This window comes from Nematostella vectensis, chromosome 3 (genome assembly GCF_932526225.1).
Source record: "Nematostella vectensis chromosome 3, jaNemVect1.1, whole genome shotgun sequence".
In the NCBI taxonomy this organism is placed as follows: Eukaryota; Metazoa; Cnidaria; class Anthozoa; order Actiniaria; family Edwardsiidae; genus Nematostella; species Nematostella vectensis.
Genome location: NC_064036.1, coordinates 2,339,418 through 2,362,341, shown reverse-complemented (window position 1 = coordinate 2,362,341; position 22,924 = coordinate 2,339,418). Strand labels below are relative to the sequence as shown.

General features: G+C 39.9%; 1 protein-coding gene across 3 annotated transcripts; it reads left to right on the top strand.

The window, feature by feature from the left end:
* Positions 1-495: 495 nt before the first annotated feature.
* Positions 496-22,389, top strand: LOC5504624 (exosome component 10). 3 transcript variants are annotated; one of them, XM_032372965.2, is made up of 26 exons: positions 496-651; positions 1,317-1,453; positions 1,572-1,704; positions 2,131-2,241; positions 2,581-2,734; positions 2,960-3,065; positions 3,428-3,503; positions 3,926-4,036; positions 8,824-8,967; positions 10,263-10,453; positions 11,807-11,963; positions 12,640-12,720; positions 12,874-12,941; positions 14,253-14,303; positions 14,426-14,534; positions 14,703-14,750; positions 14,842-14,917; positions 15,188-15,288; positions 15,405-15,476; positions 15,737-15,811; positions 16,261-16,348; positions 16,603-16,673; positions 17,630-17,804; positions 18,878-18,939; positions 20,158-20,228; positions 21,708-22,389. In XM_032372965.2, exons 1-26 carry the CDS (start codon positions 580-582, stop codon positions 21,742-21,744), a joined length of 2,577 nt encoding a protein of 858 aa, XP_032228856.1. In that variant the 5' UTR covers positions 496-579; the 3' UTR covers positions 21,745-22,389. The 3 variants fall into 3 exon arrangements, with proteins under 3 accessions (XP_032228856.1, XP_032228855.1, XP_032228857.1); XM_032372964.2 differs by having other exon boundaries at positions 15,179-15,288; XM_032372966.2 differs by having other exon boundaries at positions 1,317-1,457; positions 15,179-15,288.
* Positions 22,390-22,924: the final 535 nt, after the last annotated feature.

The window sequence follows — 22,924 nt, the reverse complement described above, 5'->3', positions numbered from 1 at the left end:
AATAATAAGGTTACAATATTACCCTCTTGTATGACATTACAAATATTCATATCAAGAAAATTGTCGTTTTTGCAAAACGCGGTCACTTCCATATAAGGAAACTAATATATTCTTTATTTGGAAAAACTGAATGATTTTTGTTATTTTTTATGTTGCCGTACCGCAGGTGCTTCGTAAACTTCGTGACTTGTAATCAGAAGAGAAAAAAACAGTGACTGTGACCATCTTCAGTCAATGGAAAAAGTATCGGATAAGAAACTAAGATACCTCCGTACCAGACCCCCGAAACGACAACGTTTTCTTCATATGTTCTTTACATCTTTACAGAGGCATGCATATGGTCCTATGAACAGGTGATACCAGAAAATGCAGTATTTACCAAATGGCCACCCCTGGGAAAGTCCCTATATTTTCGAACAATTGGTAAATAAATCTGCGAAATAATCAGTGAAAGATGTCTCAAAACATAGTTAACATTATTCAAACCTGAGAGAAAGTCGTATTCGGGTGACATGATTCACATTGTGGGATAACTGTGTTAAAAACACGCGTTTCCCTGGAACGGAGGATGTAATCAAGATGGCGGACAGTCCTTCGCAAGATCAGCCAAAAGACATTCCTGGTTTAGGAGATCTTCAGGAGTTCTCCCAGGTAACAAATCCACTTCAAGTGCGACTGATATTTGCTATGAAAAGTTTCTAGAGTATTCTGTCTCAAACTTGCGAAACCAAGGACGCGCAAAAGAAATAATTAAGATATATGTTAACTTAGTTCCATAAAAAAAAGTGTTGTTCCGTCCACGTGCTAGCAAATTTAGTTTTATCAGGGTTTTCGTTACGAAGACAGGGGAAAATAAAGCGCTTTTTTTGTTCCATTTTCGTACTTCTATTTCTTGCCTTTTCGACTTGTGATGTGGTTACACGTGATATTAACACATCTTCTAGGTTGTGTTTTGTTGTTGTTGGCCAAAATATGCCCATGTTATGCTCGTGTGCGTTGAGTCTCTGTGATAAAGCTATGTGATAATTATACATACTTCATACTTGCCAACCTTGAAAGCTAAAAAAACGGGAGATTGTTCTTCAAATACATGAACTGTATAAGAAATTAACGATTAATTTTCCCGGGAAATTACAGAAAATGTATAGGAAGTTTCAATATTTTTGCCAGAAGGCTAAAAACCGAGAGTCTCCCGCGAAAACCGGGAGAGTTGGCAGGTACGATACGATGGTGATAGTGCAATGCAGAGCGCTTTGCAAATCGGTGTTTGCATTGGAGATACTGTACTACAATTTAACAGCATTCCCTTTTTTTAGCAAACTTTACGATTGCTTGTTGGGGGAATCCAGAAGGCAAACAGTCTCCCTGAGGCTGGCGAGGATCATGACTTCTACTACAGTTTTTCTGACTTCAGAGAATTCAGAAAAGCACAAGGGACAAGAATTCTCAACAAGTTGGTGATGATTGACAACTAGTTATTACAATTAAATTTATTGTATTATTTGTAATTATTAAAAATACCTTCTAATGGTTTGTATCTTATTTAACTTTCATTTTTAATTGGGTTGCAGTGTACATGATCTTCTGAAGCAGTTCCATGTCAGATGTAGGTGGCCAAACAGAAACACATCTTGCTCAAATGTTGATGTTGATGACTTGTATGAAAGTTTGGTGGAAGCTAATGATACACTGCTTGAAGAAGTGGTATGTACAGTAACATCTTAGTTAAAATATTAGCTGTATGTTTCACATTTCTAAACAATCTTAAACTTTTTCAAAAAAGAAGTTCGTGAATTTTGCTGGCGTTACTGATCCTGGAATATATGAGGATATTATCACTTGACAGTCAAAGTTAAGAAAAAGAAGCCCTCTTTGGCAACATCTTTAGCACAAAGTGTATTTTAGAATGAAATGCCTAAATTGTTGATATTGATAACATTTAGGCAATTTCAGTGGAAGTAATAAGAAAACACTGCTGGTACAGAAAAGAGTAACTCTAAATAGCTAAAACCTATCATTTAGTCATTCTTACATTTTTGGGGGAGAGGTGGGGTAAAGTTTGTGAACCTATGTATTTTTCAATTTTACAATTACAAGGACATCATATGATATAGAAGGTTTATTTTACAGGACACTAGCCTTGATGAAGCATCTGGATTAAGTAAGAACAGAAAACCCATTTTGAGTCCAGCTGTGCGACAAGGAGGGCCAATGGTTTCTAGTTGGAACAGGAAGACTCGGGTATGTCACAATTATTTATTACTAAAATGTACTATATTCAGTTTCCTCAACTTGTCTACAATGTTGAGCAAGCTGGCAATTGGGATGACACCTCCACAACTTACCTGATTAACAAAAACAATGCTCTTTATATGCACCTCTCTTATTTTTTCTCTTTTTTAAGTTGTTAAAAATATAAAAAAAATCTGTGACATTTTTTAAACATTTTTCTTTGTGTGGGGTATAAGAGGGAATCTTAAGCTAGAAAAGTAAAGCCTTTTACTTCTCCCCTTCCAAGAAATTCATAACTGGCTAGAATTCACCTTGCTTTTTATTTGTTCTTGCTTTTTTCATGCTCAGGATAATAATAATAAGGATGGCAATTTCCGCCTGCTCCTGGCCAAGAACATTCAGCGACCTCAGATGAAATTCAAGGACAAGATTGACAACTCTAACACTCCATTTATACCTATTATCAAGTACAAGCCAAATGCTCTTAAGCCATTAGATCAAGGTTTGGCTTCGTAATAGTTTTAAGCACAACTTTTAATATAGTTTTGAGTCTGTTATCTATATATAAAGGGTTGTTATCTATATAGGAGGGGGCGGGGGCAGGAAGGTTGACAATTTTCTGTATTTTATATTATAGATGAAATTTCAAAGGTGCTTTGTCAATTCAGTTATTTAAATTGAAAGTTTCCAAAGCTACTGTAATCCCTCATATTGGTGCTCCCAACAGTTGCCCCTTCAGTGCAGAACCCAGAAGATCTTAGTGTGCCATCTGTCATTGCTGACTTTATCCACCAACAGAGAGTAAATTCAGCATCTGAGAATCCTGTGAACAGGTATGTACATGCTGTGTCAAATTTATACTATATAAAGGAATAACTTAATACACAATTATTTGGACAAGAGGTAAAAAATTATAAAAAATCTTGAAATCATGGACAAATCAACCAAGCCCTTGGGAAATTGGTGAAATACAGAGTAAAATGTTTTGTAATTGCTCATTCATTGAGCAAGATCTGCCTCAAAACGGGAAAGAGAGCTGGCATCTGTCATTCATTACATGTATGTGCACCCAATCTCTTTATTTAACGTTTCGCTCCTTTGTGCATGGCAATCCTTGAAATCCTTCAGGATTTCTCATCCATATGAATGTGATGATCCTTTATGTTGATGTGGTCATGATAATTGTTTTCTTCAGGATTTCTCATCCATATGAATTTGAGCTGCAAAGGTTTGAGCCCCCAGCAACACAATTAAAGGAAGCAAAGGAACAGGTAAGAACTGTCTTGGTGTTTTGTATTATCTGAATTTTGGTGTTTTGTATTATTGGAATAACATTGTGAGATAGTTAAGTGTATAGAAATAATATTCTCAAGGTATAAGGATGCAGTATAAAGGTCTAAAATGATTCGTTTTGGCAGAGTATGGCCATCATTCCATCATTTTCCATTAAACCAACTGTGTGTTTGTATTGAGGCCTCTAACTCGATGAATTTATTTTGGTCATGAAAAAAATTCTAATAGATGCTCAGTTAACTATAATTATGAATATATAAGGATCCATGGGTGTAGTTTTTATAAGAGGAAGTATGAGATATGGAAATACAGTATGGCGGTCACAAAATTAGTTATTGTGGTGGTGTATGTGAACCACAACCCTTAAAAGATTCATACCACTTGTGTGTCCTGGCAATAGCTATATGATAGCCTAGAAGACACTCCCTTCACACTTGTTGAGACAGTGGAACAGCTGGAGAGTCTCAGCCAGAAATTGATGGAAGCTCAAGAGTTTGCTGTGGATTTGGAGGTGAGCAAGGCATTGTGCTAAACGTTGTTTTATATTTAGTGTGGTAACAAGGTTTTAACATCCAGGTGTTAAATGCAAATGCACTGACGGTACAAGTAGCCACATACAAAAGGACATAAATGTTGTTTTCCTTCAAAATGTTTGTTCTGCAATTCCTTTGAAATGTAGATCCTGTAGGGTATTTAATGGCAGGTTGGTTGGTGAAATTCAAGTCTGTTTAATCTCTCATTTTTTGATTACTGATTCTGATTAGATAAATTATTCCCTATTTGACTACAAGATCCCCATTAGAACATGATAGAAATAATCCTTTTTGCCCGTTGAGAGCACCATTAGAACATGGAATCACTCTTGAAGATTCATCTTTTCATGAGTGGTCATTCTGTTCATTTCTAGGTTTCAAAGATTGTTAAATGATGTTTTTCCCCTCTATTGCAGCACCACTCATACCGGTCGTTTCTGGGTTAAATGATGTTTTTCCCTCTCTTGTAGCACCACTCATACCGGTCGTTTCTGGGTTAAATGATGTTTTTCCCTCTCTTGCAGCACCACTCATACCGGTCGTTTCTGGGTTAAATGATGTTTTTCCCCTCTCTTGCAGCACCACTCATACCGGTTGTTTCTGGGTTAAATGATGTTTTTCCCTCTCTTGCAGCACCACTCATACCGGTGGTTTCTGGGTTAAATGATGTTTTTCCCCTCTATTGCAGCACCACTCATACCGGTCGTTTCTGGGTTAAATGATGTTTTTCCCTTCTCTTGTAGCACCACTCATACCGGTCGTTTCTGGGTTAAATGATGTTTTTCCCTCTATTGCAGCACCACTCATACCGGTCGTTTCTGGGTTAAATGATGTTTTTCCCTCTCTTGCAGCACCACTCATACCGGTCGTTTCTGGGTTAAATGATGTTTTTCCCCTCTCTTGCAGCACTACTCATACCGGTCGTTTCTGGGTTAAATGATGTTTTTCCCCTCTATTGCAGCACCACTCATACCGGTCGTTTCTGGGTTAAATGATGTTTTTCCTTCTCTTGTAGCACCACTCATACCGGTCGTTTCTGGGTTAAATGATGTTTTTCCCTCTATTGCAGCACCACTCATACCGGTCGTTTCTGGGTTAAATGATGTTTTCCCCTCTCTTGCAGCACCACTCATACCGGTCGTTTCTGGGTTAAATGATGTTTTTCCCTCTCTTGTAGCACTACTCATACCGGTCGTTTCTGGGTTAAATGATGTTTTCCCCTCTCTTGTAGCACTACTCATACTGGTCGTTTCTGGGTTAAATGATGTTTTCCCCTCTCTTGTAGCACCACTCATACCGGTCGTTTCTGGGTTAAATGATGTTTTTCCCTCTCTTGTAGCACCACTCATACCGGTCGTTTCTGGGTTAAATGATGTTTTTCCCTTCTCTTGCAGCACCACTCATACTGGTCGTTTCTGGGTTAAATGATGTTTTCCCCTCTCTTGCAGCACCACTCATACCGGTCGTTTCTGGGTTAAATGATGTTTTTCCCTCTCTTGTAGCACCACTCATACCGGTCGTTTCTGGGTTAAATGATGTTTTTCCCTCTCTTGTAGCACCACTCATACCGGTCGTTTCTGGGTTAAATGATGTTTTCCCCTCTCTTGTAGCACTACTCATACCGGTCGTTTCTGGGTTAAATGATGTTTTTCCCCTCTCTTGCAGCACCACTCATACCAGTCGTTTCTGGGTTAAATGATGTTTTTCCCTTCTCTTGCAGCACCACTCATACCAGTCGTTTCTGGGTTAAATGATGTTTTTCCCTCTCTTGCAGCACCACTCATACCGGTCGTTTCTGGGTTAAATGATGTTTTCCCCTCTCTTGTAGCACCACTCATACCGGTCGTTTCTGGGTTAAATGATGTTTTTCCCTCTCTTGCAGCACTACTCATACCGGTCGTTTCTGGGTTAAATGACGTTTTCCCCTCTCTTGTAGCACCACTCATACCGGTCGTTTCTGGGTTAAATGATGTTTTTCCCTCTCTTGTAGCACCACTCATACCGGTCGTTTCTGGGTTAAATGATGTTTTCCCCTCTCTTGTAGCACCACTCATACCGGTCGTTTCTGGGTTAAATGATGTTTTTCCCTCTCTTGTAGCACCACTCATACCGGTCGTTTCTGGGTTAAATGATGTTTTCCCCTCTCTTGTAGCACTACTCATACCGGTCGTTTCTGGGTTAAATGATGTTTTTCCCTCTCTTGTAGCACTACTCATACCGGTCGTTTCTGGGTTAAATGATGTTTTCCCCTCTCTTGTAGCACTACTCATACTGGTCGTTTCTGGGTTAAATGATGTTTTCCCCTCTCTTGTAGCACCACTCATACCGGTCGTTTCTGGGTTAAATGATGTTTTTCCCTCTCTTGTAGCACCACTCATACCGGTCGTTTCTGGGTTAAATGATGTTTTCCCCTCTCTTGTAGCACTACTCATACCGGTCGTTTCTGGGTTAAATGATGTTTTTCCCTCTCTTGTAGCACTACTCATACCGGTCGTTTCTGGGTTAAATGATGTTTTCCCCTCTCTTGTAGCACTACTCATACTGGTCGTTTCTGGGTTAAATGATGTTTTCCCCTCTCTTGTAGCACCACTCATACCGGTCGTTTCTGGGTTAAATGATGTTTTTCCCTCTCTTGTAGCACCACTCATACCGGTCGTTTCTGGGTTAAATGATGTTTTTCCCTTCTCTTGCAGCACCACTCATACCGGTCGTTTCTGGGTTAAATGATGTTTTTCCCCTCTCTTGCAGCACCACTCATACCGGTCGTTTCTGGGTTAAATGATGTTTTCCCCTCTCTTGCAGCACCACTCATACCGGTCGTTTCTGTGTTAAATGATGTTTTTCCCTCTCTTGTAGCACCACTCATACCGGTCGTTTCTGGGTTAAATGATGTTTTTCCCTCTCTTGTAGCACCACTCATACCGGTCGTTTCTGGGTTAAATGATGTTTTTCCCTTCTCTTGTAGCACCACTCATACCGGTCGTTTCTGGGTTAAATGATGTTTTTTCCCTCTATTGCAGCACCACTCATACCGGTCGTTTCTGGGTTAAATGATGTTTTTCCCTCTCTTGCAGCACCACTCATACCGGTCGTTTCTGGGTTAAATGATGTTTTTCCCCTCTCTTGCAGCACTACTCATACCGGTCGTTTCTGGGTTAAATGATGTTTTTCCCCTCTATTGCAGCACCACTCATACCGGTCGTTTCTGGGTTAAATGATGTTTTTCCTTCTCTTGTAGCACCACTCATACCGGTCGTTTCTGGGTTAAATGATGTTTTTCCCTCTATTGCAGCACCACTCATACTGGTCGTTTCTGGGTTAAATGATGTTTTCCCCTCTCTTGCAGCACCACTCATACCGGTCGTTTCTGGGTTAAATGATGTTTTTCCCTCTCTTGTAGCACCACTAATACCGGTCGTTTCTGGGTTAAATGATGTTTTTCCCTCTCTTGTAGCACCACTCATACCGGTCGTTTCTGGGTTAAATGATGTTTTCCCCTCTCTTGTAGCACTACTCATACCGGTCGTTTCTGGGTTAAATGATGTTTTTCCCCTCTCTTGCAGCACCACTCATACCAGTCGTTTCTGGGTTAAATGATGTTTTTCCCTTCTCTTGCAGCACCACTCATACCGGTCGTTTCTGGGTTAAATGATGTTTTTCCCTCTCTTGCAGCACCACTCATACCGGTCGTTTCTGGGTTAAATGATGCTTTCCCCTCTCTTGTAGCACCACTCATACCGGTCGTTTCTGGGTTAAATGATGTTTTTTCCCTCTATTGCAGCACCACTCATACCGGTCGTTTCTGGGTTAAATGATGTTTTCCCCTCTCTTGTAGCACCACTCATACCGGTCGTTTCTGGGTTAAATGATGTTTTTCCCTTCTCTTGTAGCACCACTCATACCAGTCGTTTCTGGGTTAAATGATGTTTTTCCCTCTCTTGTAGCACCACTCATACCGGTCGTTTCTGGGTTAAATGATGTTTTTCCCCTCTATTGCAGCACCACTCATACCGGTCGTTTCTGGGTTAAATGATGTTTTTCCCTTCTCTTGTAGCACCACTCATACCGGTCGTTTCTGGGTTAAATGATGTTTTTCCCCTCTCTTGCAGCACCACTCATCCCGGTCGTTTCTGGGTTAAATGATGTTTTTTCCCTCTATTGCAGCACCACTCATACCGGTCGTTACTGGGTTAAATGATGTTTTTCCCCTATCTTGCAGCACCACTCATACCGGTCGTTTCTGGGTTAAATGATGTTTTTCCCCTCTCTTGCAGCACCACTCATACCGGTCGTTTCTGGGTTAAATGATGTTTTTCCCTCTATTGCAGCACCACTCATACCGGTCGTTACTGGGTTAAATGATGTTTTTCCCCTATCTTGCAGCACCACTCATACCGGTCGTTTCTGGGTTAAATGATGTTTTTCCCCTATCTTGCAGCACCACTCATACCGGTCGTTACTGGGTTAAATGATGTTTTTCCCCTATCTTGCAGCACCACTCATACCGGTCGTTTCTGGGTTAAATGATGTTTTTCCCCTCTCTTGCAGCACCACTCATACCGGTCGTTTCTGGGTTAAATGATGTTTTTCCCTCTATTGCAGCACCACTCATACTGGTCGTTTCTGGGTTAAATGATGTTTTTCCCCTCTCTTGCAGCACCACTCATACCGGTCGTTTCTGGGTTAAATTATGTTTTTCCCTCTATTGCAGCACTACTCATACCGGTCGTTTCTGGGTTAAATGATGTTTTTCCCTCTATTGCAGCACCACTCATACCGGTCGTTTCTGGGCTTTGTCTGCCTGATGCAGATCTCAACCCGGGATCATGACTTTCTTGTGGACACTCTAGAGCTACGAAATGACCTTCACCTACTTAATGAGTCATTTACGAATCCCAATATACTCAAGGTACAGTATAACAATTTTTTTAAATTATTTTCACATACCTACTATTATGATGTTGGTGAAAATTATTGTTTACTTATCAAAATATATTAATTGATAAAAACACTTTATCAATATCTATCCACCCTCATGACAGTAGTGAGTCACAATTCATTTATTAATTCAGACTCAAGGTAGAACACATTCATTACATACAATACCTTGTTCATGTGACGTTGGTGAAAATTATGGGTCATTCACTTATCAAACTAGATTAAGAGGTAGTAGAACACTTAAAGGGTGTTGGGACATTTCTCTGAGGATCGTTGCTAAGGAAACTTTCAAACGCTATAAATCCTCTAAATATTTTTTTAAATAAAATGAATTTAGGCATGGCATCATTGTTTATCAATGTCTAAATTTTGGTGATGTCATCAGGGGATGACGCCATCACATCAGGTCACAACAGAAAAATTCTATAATCTTAGCAGTTGAAGTATCTGCAATGATAAATGAAGCTTTATAACATTTTTCAGGAGGGTGCCTACAAAGTTACATATGCATTTTTGATTCTTCCAAATAATAAAGTTTTGGCACAATTTTTATTTTCCTACTCGTTTCTAAATAAGTTCTTTAATTTTTAAAATATCGGAAAATCGATTCGTAGTTTTGTAGACGGCAACTAGGTGAATATTCTTTGCCTAGGGGGATCGCGATCAGTCCACTCTTCTCAAAGATTATAGAGTTGGAAACGAAAAACGGAAGTAGAACTATCAACGCATGCGCAATGGAGTATTGCGATAAAGCCTGGTTACAAATGTGAATGTTGTGAAAGAATGTTGTTATCAAAAATATCGACTATTCTCTCGCTTCTTAACAGTGAAATATGCATTGAAACAACTTTTTCTTGCTCAAATCAGCACTTTAGGTTGCTAAGTAGGTTCCCTAGGGGAAAAATCATGATCGCCTATTTTTGGTTACAGTATTTGCTGTTTTATTACGCTTTCTCGTCAGTTTCGGCATTTGTTTTCGAAGCTAGGAGTATTGCATGCACTTAAATTCTTTTCCCGCCATTCGATTTTCCAGCCTAAAAATGTGAAGTTCCTGGATGATCGCGCGCGTGCCTAACAACCGAATCGCCAAGTAACGAGAAATATCCATCCCACCCTTAATCACCATCTGCCCTCACCATCACCAATTTAACCTAACATTCTCAAAAAGGTATAACACATTTTTAACATCCTGTCTTTAGACAGTGTTGGATTTCATGAGTCAAACACTCTCAGCCTCAACTTACTGTTTCTTGCACGACTTGTCAGGTATTTCACGGAGCTGATATGGATGTGGGCTGGCTGCAGAGGGACTTTGGTATCTATGTCGTGAACATGTTCGACACTGGCCAGGCGTCGCGTGTGCTGGCACTTGAGCGTTTTTCCCTGGCTTTCCTCCTTAAGAAGTTCTGTGGTGTTACAGCTGACAAACAGTACCAGCTTGCGGATTGGAGAATACGGTAGACTAATCTACTTTTTGTGAACCTGTTACCATAATGTTATTGATTATAAAATCAATCAACTGAGAATTAGAGTGTTCAGTCCTGTGAGTTTCTTCATAAAGAAATATACCTGCAAATATACAAGAACACAGTATTCGCAAGTGATTAAGTGTTTAAAACCCTGTCGATCTGCCAAGAAACATTTTAGTATCTGTACATTCTTTGGATTTTCTGCTGTACATTTTAGCCCATCCGAAATTTGGTGAAATAGGGAGAAATTCGGCTAGAAATTGTTTGCCTTGAAATCGCTGTTTAGGCGAAAATAACCAAAGATTGTGAGCGTGTAAAACAAAAGAATTTTGGCCGTTCCGAAATTTGCCAAAGTTCAGGTGTTTTCGGATGTTCTTGAGGTAATTCAGCGAACTTCAGCCAATTTCTTTTGCATTACTTTCCGTCAGTACTGTAGGTGTACCATAATGCAAAACTAGTTGTACCATAATGCAAACCTAGGTGTACCGTAATGCAAACCTTCAGTAGGTGTACCGTAATGCAAACCTAGTTGTACCGTAATGCAAACCTAGGTGTACCGTAATGCAAACCTAGGTGTACCGTAATGCAAACCTTCAGTAGGTGTACCGTAATGCAAACCTAGTTGTACCGTAATGCAAACCTAGGTGTACCGTAATGCAAACGTAGGTGTACCATAATGCAAACCTAGGTGTACCATAATGCAAACCTAGGTGTACCGTAATGCAAACCTAGGTGTCCCGTAATGCAAACGTAGGTGTACCATAATGCAAACCTAGGTGTACCATAATGCAAACCTAGGTGTACCGTAATGCACACCTAGGTGTACCGTAATGCAAACCTAGGTGTACCATAATGCAAACCTAGGTGTACCGTAATGCGAACCTAGGTGTACCATAATGCAAACCTAGGTGTACCGTAATGCGAACCTAGGTGTACCATAACTTAAACTTGGGTATAGCGTAAACCTTCCTGTCCTAACAGGGACAAAAGAAACTATTAGAATCTGCGCTATTAAACATGCCATCCTCTCAAAATTATCAGTCACATCCTCGAAGAAACTTCCAATAAACCCACTGCTTTTACGATTTTGAAATGTTTTTTTGTGTTTTCCGTTAAAAATTATCGGAGATTGTTACATAATCGACTGGCAGTAAACTGGTGACAATGAGGCTTTATCTTTTACCATAGCATAAAACTAGGTGTACCATAACATAAACGTATGTGTACCATAATGTAAACCTAGATGTACCCTAATTTTAACCTTTTAAAATAGAGACACCACTCTACACCTATTGATACTTTCGCCCTTTAACATACCATCTGGTCTTTCCTCTTGTTTAGGCCGCTCCCGGAAGAGATGATCCGCTACGCACGTGAAGATACCCACTACTTGTTGTACATCCATGACAGGCTGCGCAATGAACTCATACGAACAGGAAACGAAAACAATAACCTGCTCCTCTCCGTCTATAGCCGTAGCACGGAAGTTTGTCAAAAGGTGAGCTGAAAATATAACGTGATCGTGTAAAAATTACAACGTTTAATATTATCGCTACATGTGTTTGCGCTTTTTGAATTTTCATTGCGCGCAAATTAAAACAACAAGAAAATGAAAAACCATTGTTTGTTTAAGCAAAAAGTCCAGGTATGTGAAAATAAAAGTATGGCAAAGAGCGATTTAGTTGCTGTTATTGAAATAAATGGGCATGAAAATTTCCCGGTTTACAGTATGTTTTGTCGTTAAAATTCTGCTTTAAATAAGGTGAATCACCCCACATTTTTTTCGCACAAAGCAATACTGAGTCCCACTAAACATCTATTTCCATTGGCTAGACTCAAAAGTGAAACAAATCCTTGTTAATGGCGTATGGTTATTATGGTTATTTTAAATATTCCTTGTGAATAGTCCCTTGTATTCTCAGATGTAAATAATAACAAAAAAGTGTCTGTTTATGGCATGTTTGTTTATTTTTATTGCAAAATTAGCAAGCAGGCTGCCATTTTGAATGTGCAAAACGAAATTGTGGGAGGGGTGTGTTTTTTTTGCGACAAAACACAATCCTTTACCTTCCAGCAGATAGCTAATGTGCTCCCACCCTTGCTTGAGTAATTGCAAAATTGTCTTCTATTACGGATATTACGTGCCTTTACTCTGTTTGTTGTGTATTCTGCAGCATTACGAGAAACCCTTGTTCACCAGTGAGTCCTACATGAACTTGTATACGAAGCAGCGCCGACCCCTTAACCCAGTACAGGTAATTCTGCCCGCCATCATAACAAGTTGACAAAGTTAGTACGATTAGCTATTTGTGAAAGATTGATTTTTAAGAAGTACATTTATTAGTAATTCATATATACAGTATTTATGTCCCATTCTGTGTTTGACCACTTATTTTGTCATTTGCCAGCTAAGGGCATTCCGTGCTCTGTATGCGTGGAGAGACACCATCGCTCGCCGGGAGGACGAGAGCTACGGGTGAGTAATACGTTGATAGCACGTGTGTAACTGGTGGTCAATATGCTTTCGATAATCGATGTGTTACAAAATACAGTAAGTCACTCGAAAAGGTATTTAGAAACATAGCCAACCAAACCCAGTGGGATCTTGCACGGAGTATGCAAAGTCATGTTATTTGATAAGCACCCCTTTGAACTGTTGCCTAGGTAAATCATTAGAACCAATTAGAGACAAGAAATCAAAAAAGACAATGGTGGGAGAGGCCTTTATGCACGTTCAACATTTTGGTTCACTGGATACTTTTTTCTGTAAGACAGACTTTTAAATGAAATAACGTGTTGCTTTTGTTTCAATATATTGGTCCTGTTTCAGTTGTTAATTTTTTTGTTTAAATGAAAAAATAAAGTCACTCGAACTTCGCGAAATTTAAGAAAGTCGCGAAATTTAAGATGGGCGAAAGTAAAGAAAAAGAATGTAAGATGCTTTACATTGCTCTCATTTTTGAGGGCGATAGAGTTTGTCACGGATCCTAGGTCGTTACTTATGTGTCCCTTATCAGACTTAAACACCAGGTCCCGCCATAAAAGCGAAAGCTCCTCCCACCCCCAGGCTCAAGAACAATCAGTTATCAGTCAGCTGTCGAGTGACCATGTCAGGACAATTGCTCTGAGTGCTAAATTCAAAATTTATATTCTAAACCAAAATAAATATCATTCCTGGAGTTGTCCATCTAAAAATGTTTGTGTTTATCGTAAAATAATGCTATACCAAGCTGTGTGCACTCTAAAATACGAGCATTTTCATCACAGCGTGAGAATAATTTATGCAGGTACGCTAGATTATGGATAGCGCAAAATGTAAAATTTTGCATCGAAAACGTGAGTGGACAGCAAATCACTAATTTATCAATCTCTTAACACAACTGTCTTGTTACCTGTGCAAAAATATTTTTATTCCAGCCGACCTAGGCTCAGAGATAAGCAATTTTACAGGAGGCTTATAATTTGTGACTGCTAGCGTTGCAGTGTTCTGATTATAATTGCAATAATGAACTTCAGTCAAATTCTAATATTGACTTATGAGCCTTTGGTATATGTGGGAGACTTAAACTCAAAGGAAATGACCAAAAATATTCAATTAACATAGTTCTCAATAAAATATTGCTTATTATTTCAACAAGACATTGAAGTTCAACTGTTTGTAGAAAATTAAAAGCCTACAATAAACACTGACTCCAGACATGCACAGTTCCATGACGCTGCCCCTTTAACCCAGCTCTCTCATTGACACTGGCCTCTTGATTGATATGCTATGCTTTCCGTGACTTAGATATGTTCTCCCCAATCACATGCTGTTCACCATTGCCGAGACGTTGCCGAGGTGAGTGAGGGTAGAACATCCTTTTTTGATATTGTCAGTCATTAACTTGCTGTTATGTATTGGGTACCCTGTGTTAGGCCGACAACCTCCGTTCAAATCTCAACCTTGTTATTCTGACACAGGGAGCCCCAAGGTGTCCTTGCCTGTTGCAACCCAGTCCCCACTCTGGTGAAGCAATATGTAAATGAGGTTCACCAGTTAATACTTCAGTCAAGAGATGCTTCTACCACGGTAAGGTTGAGACGTTACACATTATAGTGGGATTTTTTAGACAAGGAAATGATTGAAATTGTCATGTTCATGAAACTGCCAAATTTGTCAAATAATATCACATTGCAAATGATGGAAGAGATGTCACTATGGTTGCTTACTTTTATGTAAACATGCTTGATATTACAGACAGTTCCAGTAGAGACGAATGAGACTCGACAACAGACACCACAGACGGTTAGTGTTTTGTTTATAAGTAGTTCTTAAAATTAATAGAATCCCGAGATTCTATTAATTTTTGTTATTCTTGCACGTTTCGTACCCACAGACTAGCACCCCATCACCATCAACACGGCCACAATCAGCCGGTGGCAAAAGACCAAGGCCTCGCCTGCTCTCAGACGGTAAGCTAACAAGGGAACAAGGATGGAGGGTGGGGGGGAGGGGGGCATGCAGAATAAGCTACAGGGGGAGGTGGGAGGGGGAGGGGGAAGCATATTGGCGAACATGTGAAGCAAGAGGCTCCTGCAGTGTGCTGGCGTTAGGGAAAGGGGATATATGGTTGTATGAGTGATGTGGGAAAATATGAAATACGATGGGCACCCTTCTGCTGTTTCAGATATAAAATATATATATATAAACATATAAACATGCTACTTTATTAGTTTCTGTAGGCCTTCCATTAAAGAGGACTGCACCTTTTGAGGGTCACAAGCTTATAGGGCCACCTGTGAAGGTTGTCAAACCGGTTATTAGCCTGTTCGACCAGCGAGAGGTATGTTATTCTCATACTTAATTAACCCAAAGACTCTATAAAGTATGGCTTGATGACAAACATGCTTCTAATAATGAAGACGAAGTATAGAATTGTGTTTATTTATTTTTGTCAAGGAATCACCTGAAACGGAAGGTCAGAAAAAAGCCAAAAGGATATCTGCATCATTCATAAATCCTTTTAAAGTGGTGAGTTTAATATTTTTTTTAAATATAGGTTTTCTAAAATATTTTTTATTTGTTTATTTTCGTGCACTTGCACGCTTATACAAAGTGTAATTATTTTTATAAAATAAGAAAAAGTGTGTAACAGAATGATGTAAATTATTCCTTCTTAGATTTTCATCTTTGGACGCTTGTTTCCAGTTTTTGTAAAATGGCATCAAAATGTGCCTCACATGTGACTGACTTTCCTTCGTCATTTTTTTTATCCTGCGAATGTGTTTCAGGTGTTGCCCACCAAGACCCCGGACAGCTCCACCGGAGAAGTGAACAGAAACCAACCCAAAGCTGATGCCGCTAAGGTACGTACGCAGTTATCAACGGTGATAAGTTCCCCTGCCACGCTTGTGTTTTCAAAGGGCTGTGTTATCGTCTTCGCTTGTAATTTGCACATGAACGATTTCCTGTCAGGGGCGTACCTGGACCCTTTAGCCTGCCACCCAAACTTGACTAATATATGGTTATTCGAGTGTGTTTCGGTACATTTTATTTCCATTTGCCCCTGCCTGTCGCTCACGTTGGAGGTTGAAATCCTATGCAATCTTGGGCATTACATTAAGTGGATAACCATGATGACCACAAAGATGAGCGCTTCTTAGGAAAGCTTCCATGCTTCCATGGCGGGTTATTGAGTTGGCCCACAGAAAAGTCATCACGTAGCTCTTTAAAGCTGTGAAAAATTTATCCAAAACGTACAAAAAAGAGTGTGCATATAATTGCTTCTTTGAAACCGCCTGTGTGTATCAATTAGATTAACCAGCAGTGGAAAGATGCAACAGAGCAACCAATGAACTCGACGCAAGGCAAGGTGGCCAAAGACGACGAAGATCATGCCAAAGGTGACTTCATGTTTAAAGAGTGGCGAACAGCCACTTCTTTGTTATTCTAACATTTGACAACAGTTTATTTATAAAGATATATCAGTTACTTAAATGAATAACCCGATGGGAATGTGTGCTTTGTGTGACTAAGTATTAAGGGGAGGCTTAAAATGATGGCGTGTTTGCTATGTCAATATAATCTTAGACAAGCATAACATTACTAACTATTTCACAAACTCGTGCATGAAATATAATCTTTTCTTTCCCTGCAGTTACAGCTGGTAAGAGGGACCGCTCACAGAGTGACAGTGAGCCTGAAGATACCACTCCCTTACGGCAAAAGGTACGTAATATTATTTCCCCCAAAAATCCCGCTTAGGCTTAAGGCATCCGTCGAACCAAACATGAACCTAATTCAGTCGAACTTATTGTTTTGGAAAAAGGTACATGAACGGTACAAAGTTTGCAGTGAATTGGCTCGAGTGTGTTAGATTCAAGGTCGCATCGCTGAGTCGAATCTGATCGTGTGTGGTGTGGGTTGGCGGCATACGTCGAACCGAACTTGAACCGAATAAGATAAAAATATTATAAAAATGAGAAAAATAATTGATCCAAATTCAAACCTTTGCACAGAATCTGCAAGTGCATCCTCTCATCAACAAAAGAAGCCGGTCCCCCCCCCCCTTAAAGAGCATGTGTTTACGTACTGATCAACAAAATGGCGAATTTACAGAAGTCAACCTAAAAATTTATGTTCGTTATGCTGGTCCTGCTTCGAAGACAAAATACATCCCTGAAATGCGATTTACCGATTTGCAACAAATGTGCTGTTTTAAATGTATTTGATGAGTATTTGACATACTAGTTGGCAATTGTTATGTGTTCCTTGCTGCGCCCAGCAGCATCCATTATTTTTTTAAACGCAAGCTTCCACAAGAAAGTGCATATTCCCTTCTTCTTTTGTTCTGAGGCAATAATGAAATCCTAAGAGTCACTGTAAGTAAAGTGTGATACAGGACATTTGACTTAACGTCCTTCTTTGGGGAGAAGAGGGTTTCACAGTCCCCATTGACTAATTCCAAGCTATCCCTGAGTGGTATCCGAGACCTCTGGCTTGCCATTGAGCTATCGTGCCTCCCTCTCATATCTCCGGCTTAACGTCCTCATCCTTGGAGAAGAGGGATTCCAGTCCCCAATGTCTAATCCGTAGCCCTCCTGATCCTAATTAGTATCTGAGACCTCTTGCTTGCCATTGAGCTATCGTGCCTCCCTCTTATATCACCAAATTTCACAATAAAGGGTGCTGGCAAAGATAACAGCAGAAAGAGACGCCATAGGAAAAAGACTGGAAACGAGGCCCAGCATTCAGCTGGGTCAGACGAGGAGGACGAGCCATCCTATGACGTCATCAGTCAGGACACCCGAGAGTTTGTGCCATTTGACTATAACCCTGCAGAGTACAGCAAACTATCGGGTAAGGAGAGACATGACACGAAGAAACGACCAGCTCGCCGTATCCATGATGCCTTGCTCAACTCGCCCTCCCCATAATGCATTGTACAACTCACCCTCCCCATAATGCCTTGCTCAACTCCCCTACCCATGATGCATTGAACAACTCCCCCTCCCCATGATGCATTGTACAACTCACCCTCCCCATAATGCCTTGCTCAACTCCCCTACCCATGATGCATTGAACAACTCCCCCTCCCCATGATGCATTGCACAACTCACCCTCGCCATAATGCATTGAATAACATACCCTACCCATGATGCATTGCACAACTCACCCTCCCCATAATGCCTTGCTCAACTCCCCTACCCATGATGAATTGAACAACTCACCCTCCCCATGATGCATTGCACAACTCACCCGCCCCATGATGCAATGCTTACCTCACCCTTGCTCAGCTCACATACCCCATAATGCATTGGATGGGAGTCTATTTTTTGCAGCGTTAATGAACGTCATCACACGGCTATTCAATTGTAGCTTTATAAACGTATTTTTGAGAGAATTTAGAACAATAAAATACAAAGTTAGGGTGAATCAGCCCTAGTCCCCACCCAGTCTTCAGAAATAACTGGACCCTCTGTGTTCGTGAATTTAGCTGATTGGCTCCTATGTGCATCTTAATATCTAAGCTTGCCCAGCCGAGGCAAACATGTTAAATAACTTTGAGAAAGTCATCCTCGGGTACCCAGTGTGTCAAGGTCAGCCGAAAGAGGCATGAGAACGAGGCAGTGGAGGGTTTTGCGCCTGTGACCTCGACGCCCTGGGTTCCAGAGGATGCAACAAAAATCTTCTAGCTTTAAAATTACCCAGATTGCCTCGAGGTCAGCATAACGAGGCGCGAGAATGAGGCGGTGGAGGCTCTCGTGCCTGTGACCGCGACGCCTTGGGTTTCCAAGAATGCGACAAAAGGGTTCTAGCTGTAAAATTATCCAGATTGCCTGAGATCTGAGATACGGAGCCTAGGATCTCTGTTGGTGAAAGCCTAAGACCTCTCCTTGTTGATAAAATCTTGTTTTCTCTCTACTCATTAGGCCAGAATGCTCAGCCAAGTACTGAAGTCTTTAACCCCTACGAAAAAGCAAGATCGGAAAAGGTGCAGTATCCGGCTAACGTCCGCAATGATGTCTATGTAATAGGAAAATGATGACTGTAATAATGTTATAGGAAAATGATGACTGGCAATAATGTAGTAGGGAATGATGACTGGTAATAATGTAGTAGGGAATGATGACTGGTAATAATGTAGTAGGGAATGATGACTGGTAATAATGTAGTAGGGAAATGATGACTGGCAATAATGTAGTAGGGAATGATGACTGGTAATAATGTAGTAGGGAATGATGACTGGTAATGATGTAGTAGGGAATGATGACTGGTAATAATGTTATAGGAAAATGATGACTGGCAATAATGTAGTAGGAAATGATGACTGGTAATGATGAAGTAGGGAATGATGACTTGTAATAATGTAGTAGGGAATGATGACTGGTAATAATGTAGTAGGGAATGATGACTGGTAATGTAGTAGGGAATGATGGCTGGTAATAATGTAGTAGGGAATAATGACTGGTAATAATGTAGTAGGGAATGATGACTGGTAATAATGTAGTAGGGAATGATGACTGGTAATAATGTAGTAGGGAATGATGACTGGTAATGATGTAGTAGGGAATGATGACTGGTAATAATGTAGTAGGGAATGATGACTGGTAATAATGTAGTAGGAAATGATGACTGGTAATAATGTAGTAGGAAATGATGACTGGTAATGATGTAGTAGGGAATGATGACTGGTAATGATGTAGTAGGGAATGATGACTGGTAATAATGTAGTAGGGAATGATGACTGGTAACAATGTAGTAGGGAATGATGACTGGCAATAATGTAGTAGGGAATGATGACTGGAAATGTAGTAGGGAATGATGACAGGTAATAATGTAGTAGGAAATGATGACAGGTAATAATGAAGTAGGAATGATGACTGGTAATGATGAAGTAGGGAATGATGACTGGTAATAATGTAGTAGGGAATGATGGCTGGTAATAATGTAGTAGGGAATGATGACTGGTAATGATGTAGTAGGGAATGATGACTGGTAATAATGTATTAGGGAACATTGACTGGTAATGTAGTAGGGAATGATGACTGGTAATTATGTAGTAGGGAATGATGACTGGTAATAATGTAGTAGGGAATGATTACTGGTAATAATGTAGTAGGGAATGATTGGTAAAAAAAATGATTTTCCACCTCGACTTGCAACCATATGCTCCAATCCGCAACATTAAATGACGCCTTTCCCGACACAGCAATCGTCCGGTCCACGGTCCAAGGTGCACATGAAGTCCGGACAAAGAAGTATGACCTACTCCAAGAAAAGGTGACTTAAACAATTATTTGGCTCACAAACATTCTGTACAGTACGATAACCAGTTCCGTAGCAGTCCCAGTTCCGTATCACTCAGCATTTGTTTTTATCTTTTTGCCTCGAATATTGTAGATTTGAACAATCCAAAACTACCTAAATAATACAAAACTATTAACCTTTCATGAGATGTAAATTCAGCTTATTTCATCCAATGGTTTGTTCAGGAAGTAGCATTATTTCAAAGCGATTTTCGTATTTGTTGCTAAAATGAGCGGCGTTTACTGCACAGTGAACTGACCCGCGTCACGAAAGTCAGATGAAAACAATACCTCCTTTAACAAAAATGTCCTAATTTTTATACGAATGCTTAGAAGAAAGAATATCTGTTAATGTGTACGATTTACATTGCTTTTAGTTTTTCGTGCTTCCCGGAGGACGTGGGAATAGTTTCCTATCACCCTGCGCCCATAATGTGTTTTTGGTTTGACTACAGATATAAAGCCGCGAAAAGGATTGATTTGATTATCCCGTTCTCCACTAATCATTTAATCCCAGTAATATTTAATTCTAAACGGTTAATTTTTATTATGTGGGCCTTTTATTTCAGTCATTCGGCTGAATGAAGAACTTCATTTTAAAGACAACCTCCTTGATATTGTTAGCGCTCGATAAAATATTATTCTATATTAAAATAATTACTGAACCTGTGATTGATATATCAATATGCGAGGATGATTAAATAAAACGGCCAAGATTAACCATAGTTAAATCATTAGCTCTGGCTAACTTACAAAGGGACATGGGATATTATGGCAGAACTCTCAAAAGAACGACAACGACGCATTGGCGGCCGTAGCATTTACATTTTGTTCTTGTAAATAAAAACTGCTTTTTGTTGAGCCCTCGTGCACTAAAATTATCAAAATAAATCACCCAATTCTAGGCTCACCTAATCCTCTACATTTTGGCATTTTGTCTATTTTGCCGTTTCAGTATTTGTGTGGGTCGAGGCATTTATGTTGGAAAAATTTTATCAGACCGTTTCATCAGACTGATTTGTTAGCGACACGCGAGCGAAAGCCCATTGACGATTGTTGGTTTGTTCACAGCTTCCCCAAGCTAATGTTGTATTTTACGTGTTTCATTCGTAGTTACTTTATCACAATAAAACAAATTGTGACGAAAAATATAATAAAATTCCTTCAAACTTTTCTTACATGTTTGTGGAGTTGTTATTTACATCTCTGTGAAGTTTCAATCCATTTAGGGCAATATTGAGCGATTGAAGTTGGAAACTTTCCTCCGCAAAAAAGATAGAGCAATTTAAATATGAAGGGATACGGAGCTGGTCATCGTACTGTATTTATACTTTCTTTGTCGAAAGCAATGTTATAATGAATGTTAGGCAGCCTAACAGTTTCCCCCATAGAAAAGACACGATGATTTAGAAACACGTTTGCATTTTATCTAAAGTTTTTTTTTTCTCAATAGGGATTTCTCTAAAAAGCAGCAATGGCCATCCAGATAGTTGAACAACAGAGTTCTCGGTCCAACACGGTCTCAACACTCAAATAGGGATTGCTGCATTTCAAGGGCCTAAATTAGATTGGGGGGCGGGGCGGGGTGGTGGGGCGTGTGCCAACTCCGCCTTCCAACCGTAAACACCATCATGGTCACCACTTCGTTGGATGCCACCGCGCTTTGTCAGTTCCCAGACACTGATATTATTTCTTATTCACCAGCCAATCAGAGTGCGAGAAAGGTGCGCTTGGGAAATGGCCTAAATTTCCACACTTTGAAATTTGTGTCAATCAAAACACATTCTGATTGGCTTTACACTTGTTTTGACCATGGAAGCCCGCAGCATACTTTTAAATAGATTCTTAGAATTTTAAAACTGACATTGTGGAATTCGAGTTCTATATCATTTTATAATTGTAACTCAAATGAATTAGCGACCTTATTTCTCGCGTTTTAGAAGGCATGTCATTAGCCAACAATAGCAAGTGCCATCACCTACAACAATATTCCCTTTCACATAACCTTTTATTCATTTATTCCTTGACAAAATCATATAAACCTATCAAGATTTAATTGTTATGTCAATAAGCTTGTGGGCTCTGTTATTCGACAGGCGAAAAAAACAAAAAAATAAAGTGACTGATAAAGGGCAGCAAGCATGCCTCTTCCCTTTGCATGAACCCTATTTACCACCCACTGCCCTAAAATTCTCGGATAATTGGAATTAAGTATTTTTACGGGAAAATTCTTTTACGGGCGCGCGACATATTCCAATTCGCTCATAGTGCATTGTTTTTCTGATGATGCTGTTTGGTGCTTGGTCCTCATGGCCGGCTTCGAGTAAGTATTTGTAGTAGTCGCGTTTTGTGAGAGAGAAGAGAATTACGCCAATCAGGCATCTATAAACAAGGGGGAAAAATGATTTTTAATTTTCTCTTAGTTCTTTAATGGTGTTGCTAACAGGGGCTGGAAGTCCTGTGTCGAATAGCACGCTGCTTGAGGGTCACGTAAAGACCGATACATCAACGGGAGGCAACGCGAAAACACGAACTTTAAATATGCCAAGAAAAAGCTTGCAAATTCTCCATAATTATCTCGCGAGTGGCATCCCTGGAAATCTAGATTCCGCCCCTTGTCCGATGGGCAGATTATTGGGATACTAAACTAAAGAGGCGACCAGTTAATTT

Excerpts from the sequence above, each read along its gene's own strand:
- LOC5504624 (XM_032372964.2), top strand. The coding sequence starts at position 580 with ATGGCGGACAGTCCTTCGCAAGATCAGCCAAAAGACATTCCTGGTTTA. Across the intron at positions 3,066-3,427 it reads TCTGAGAATCCTGTGAACAG|GATTTCTCATCCATATGAAT; the intron begins GTATGTACATGC and ends TGTTTTCTTCAG. Across the intron at positions 20,229-21,707 it reads ATGACCTACTCCAAGAAAAG|GGATTTCTCTAAAAAGCAGC; the intron begins GTGACTTAAACA and ends TTTTCTCAATAG.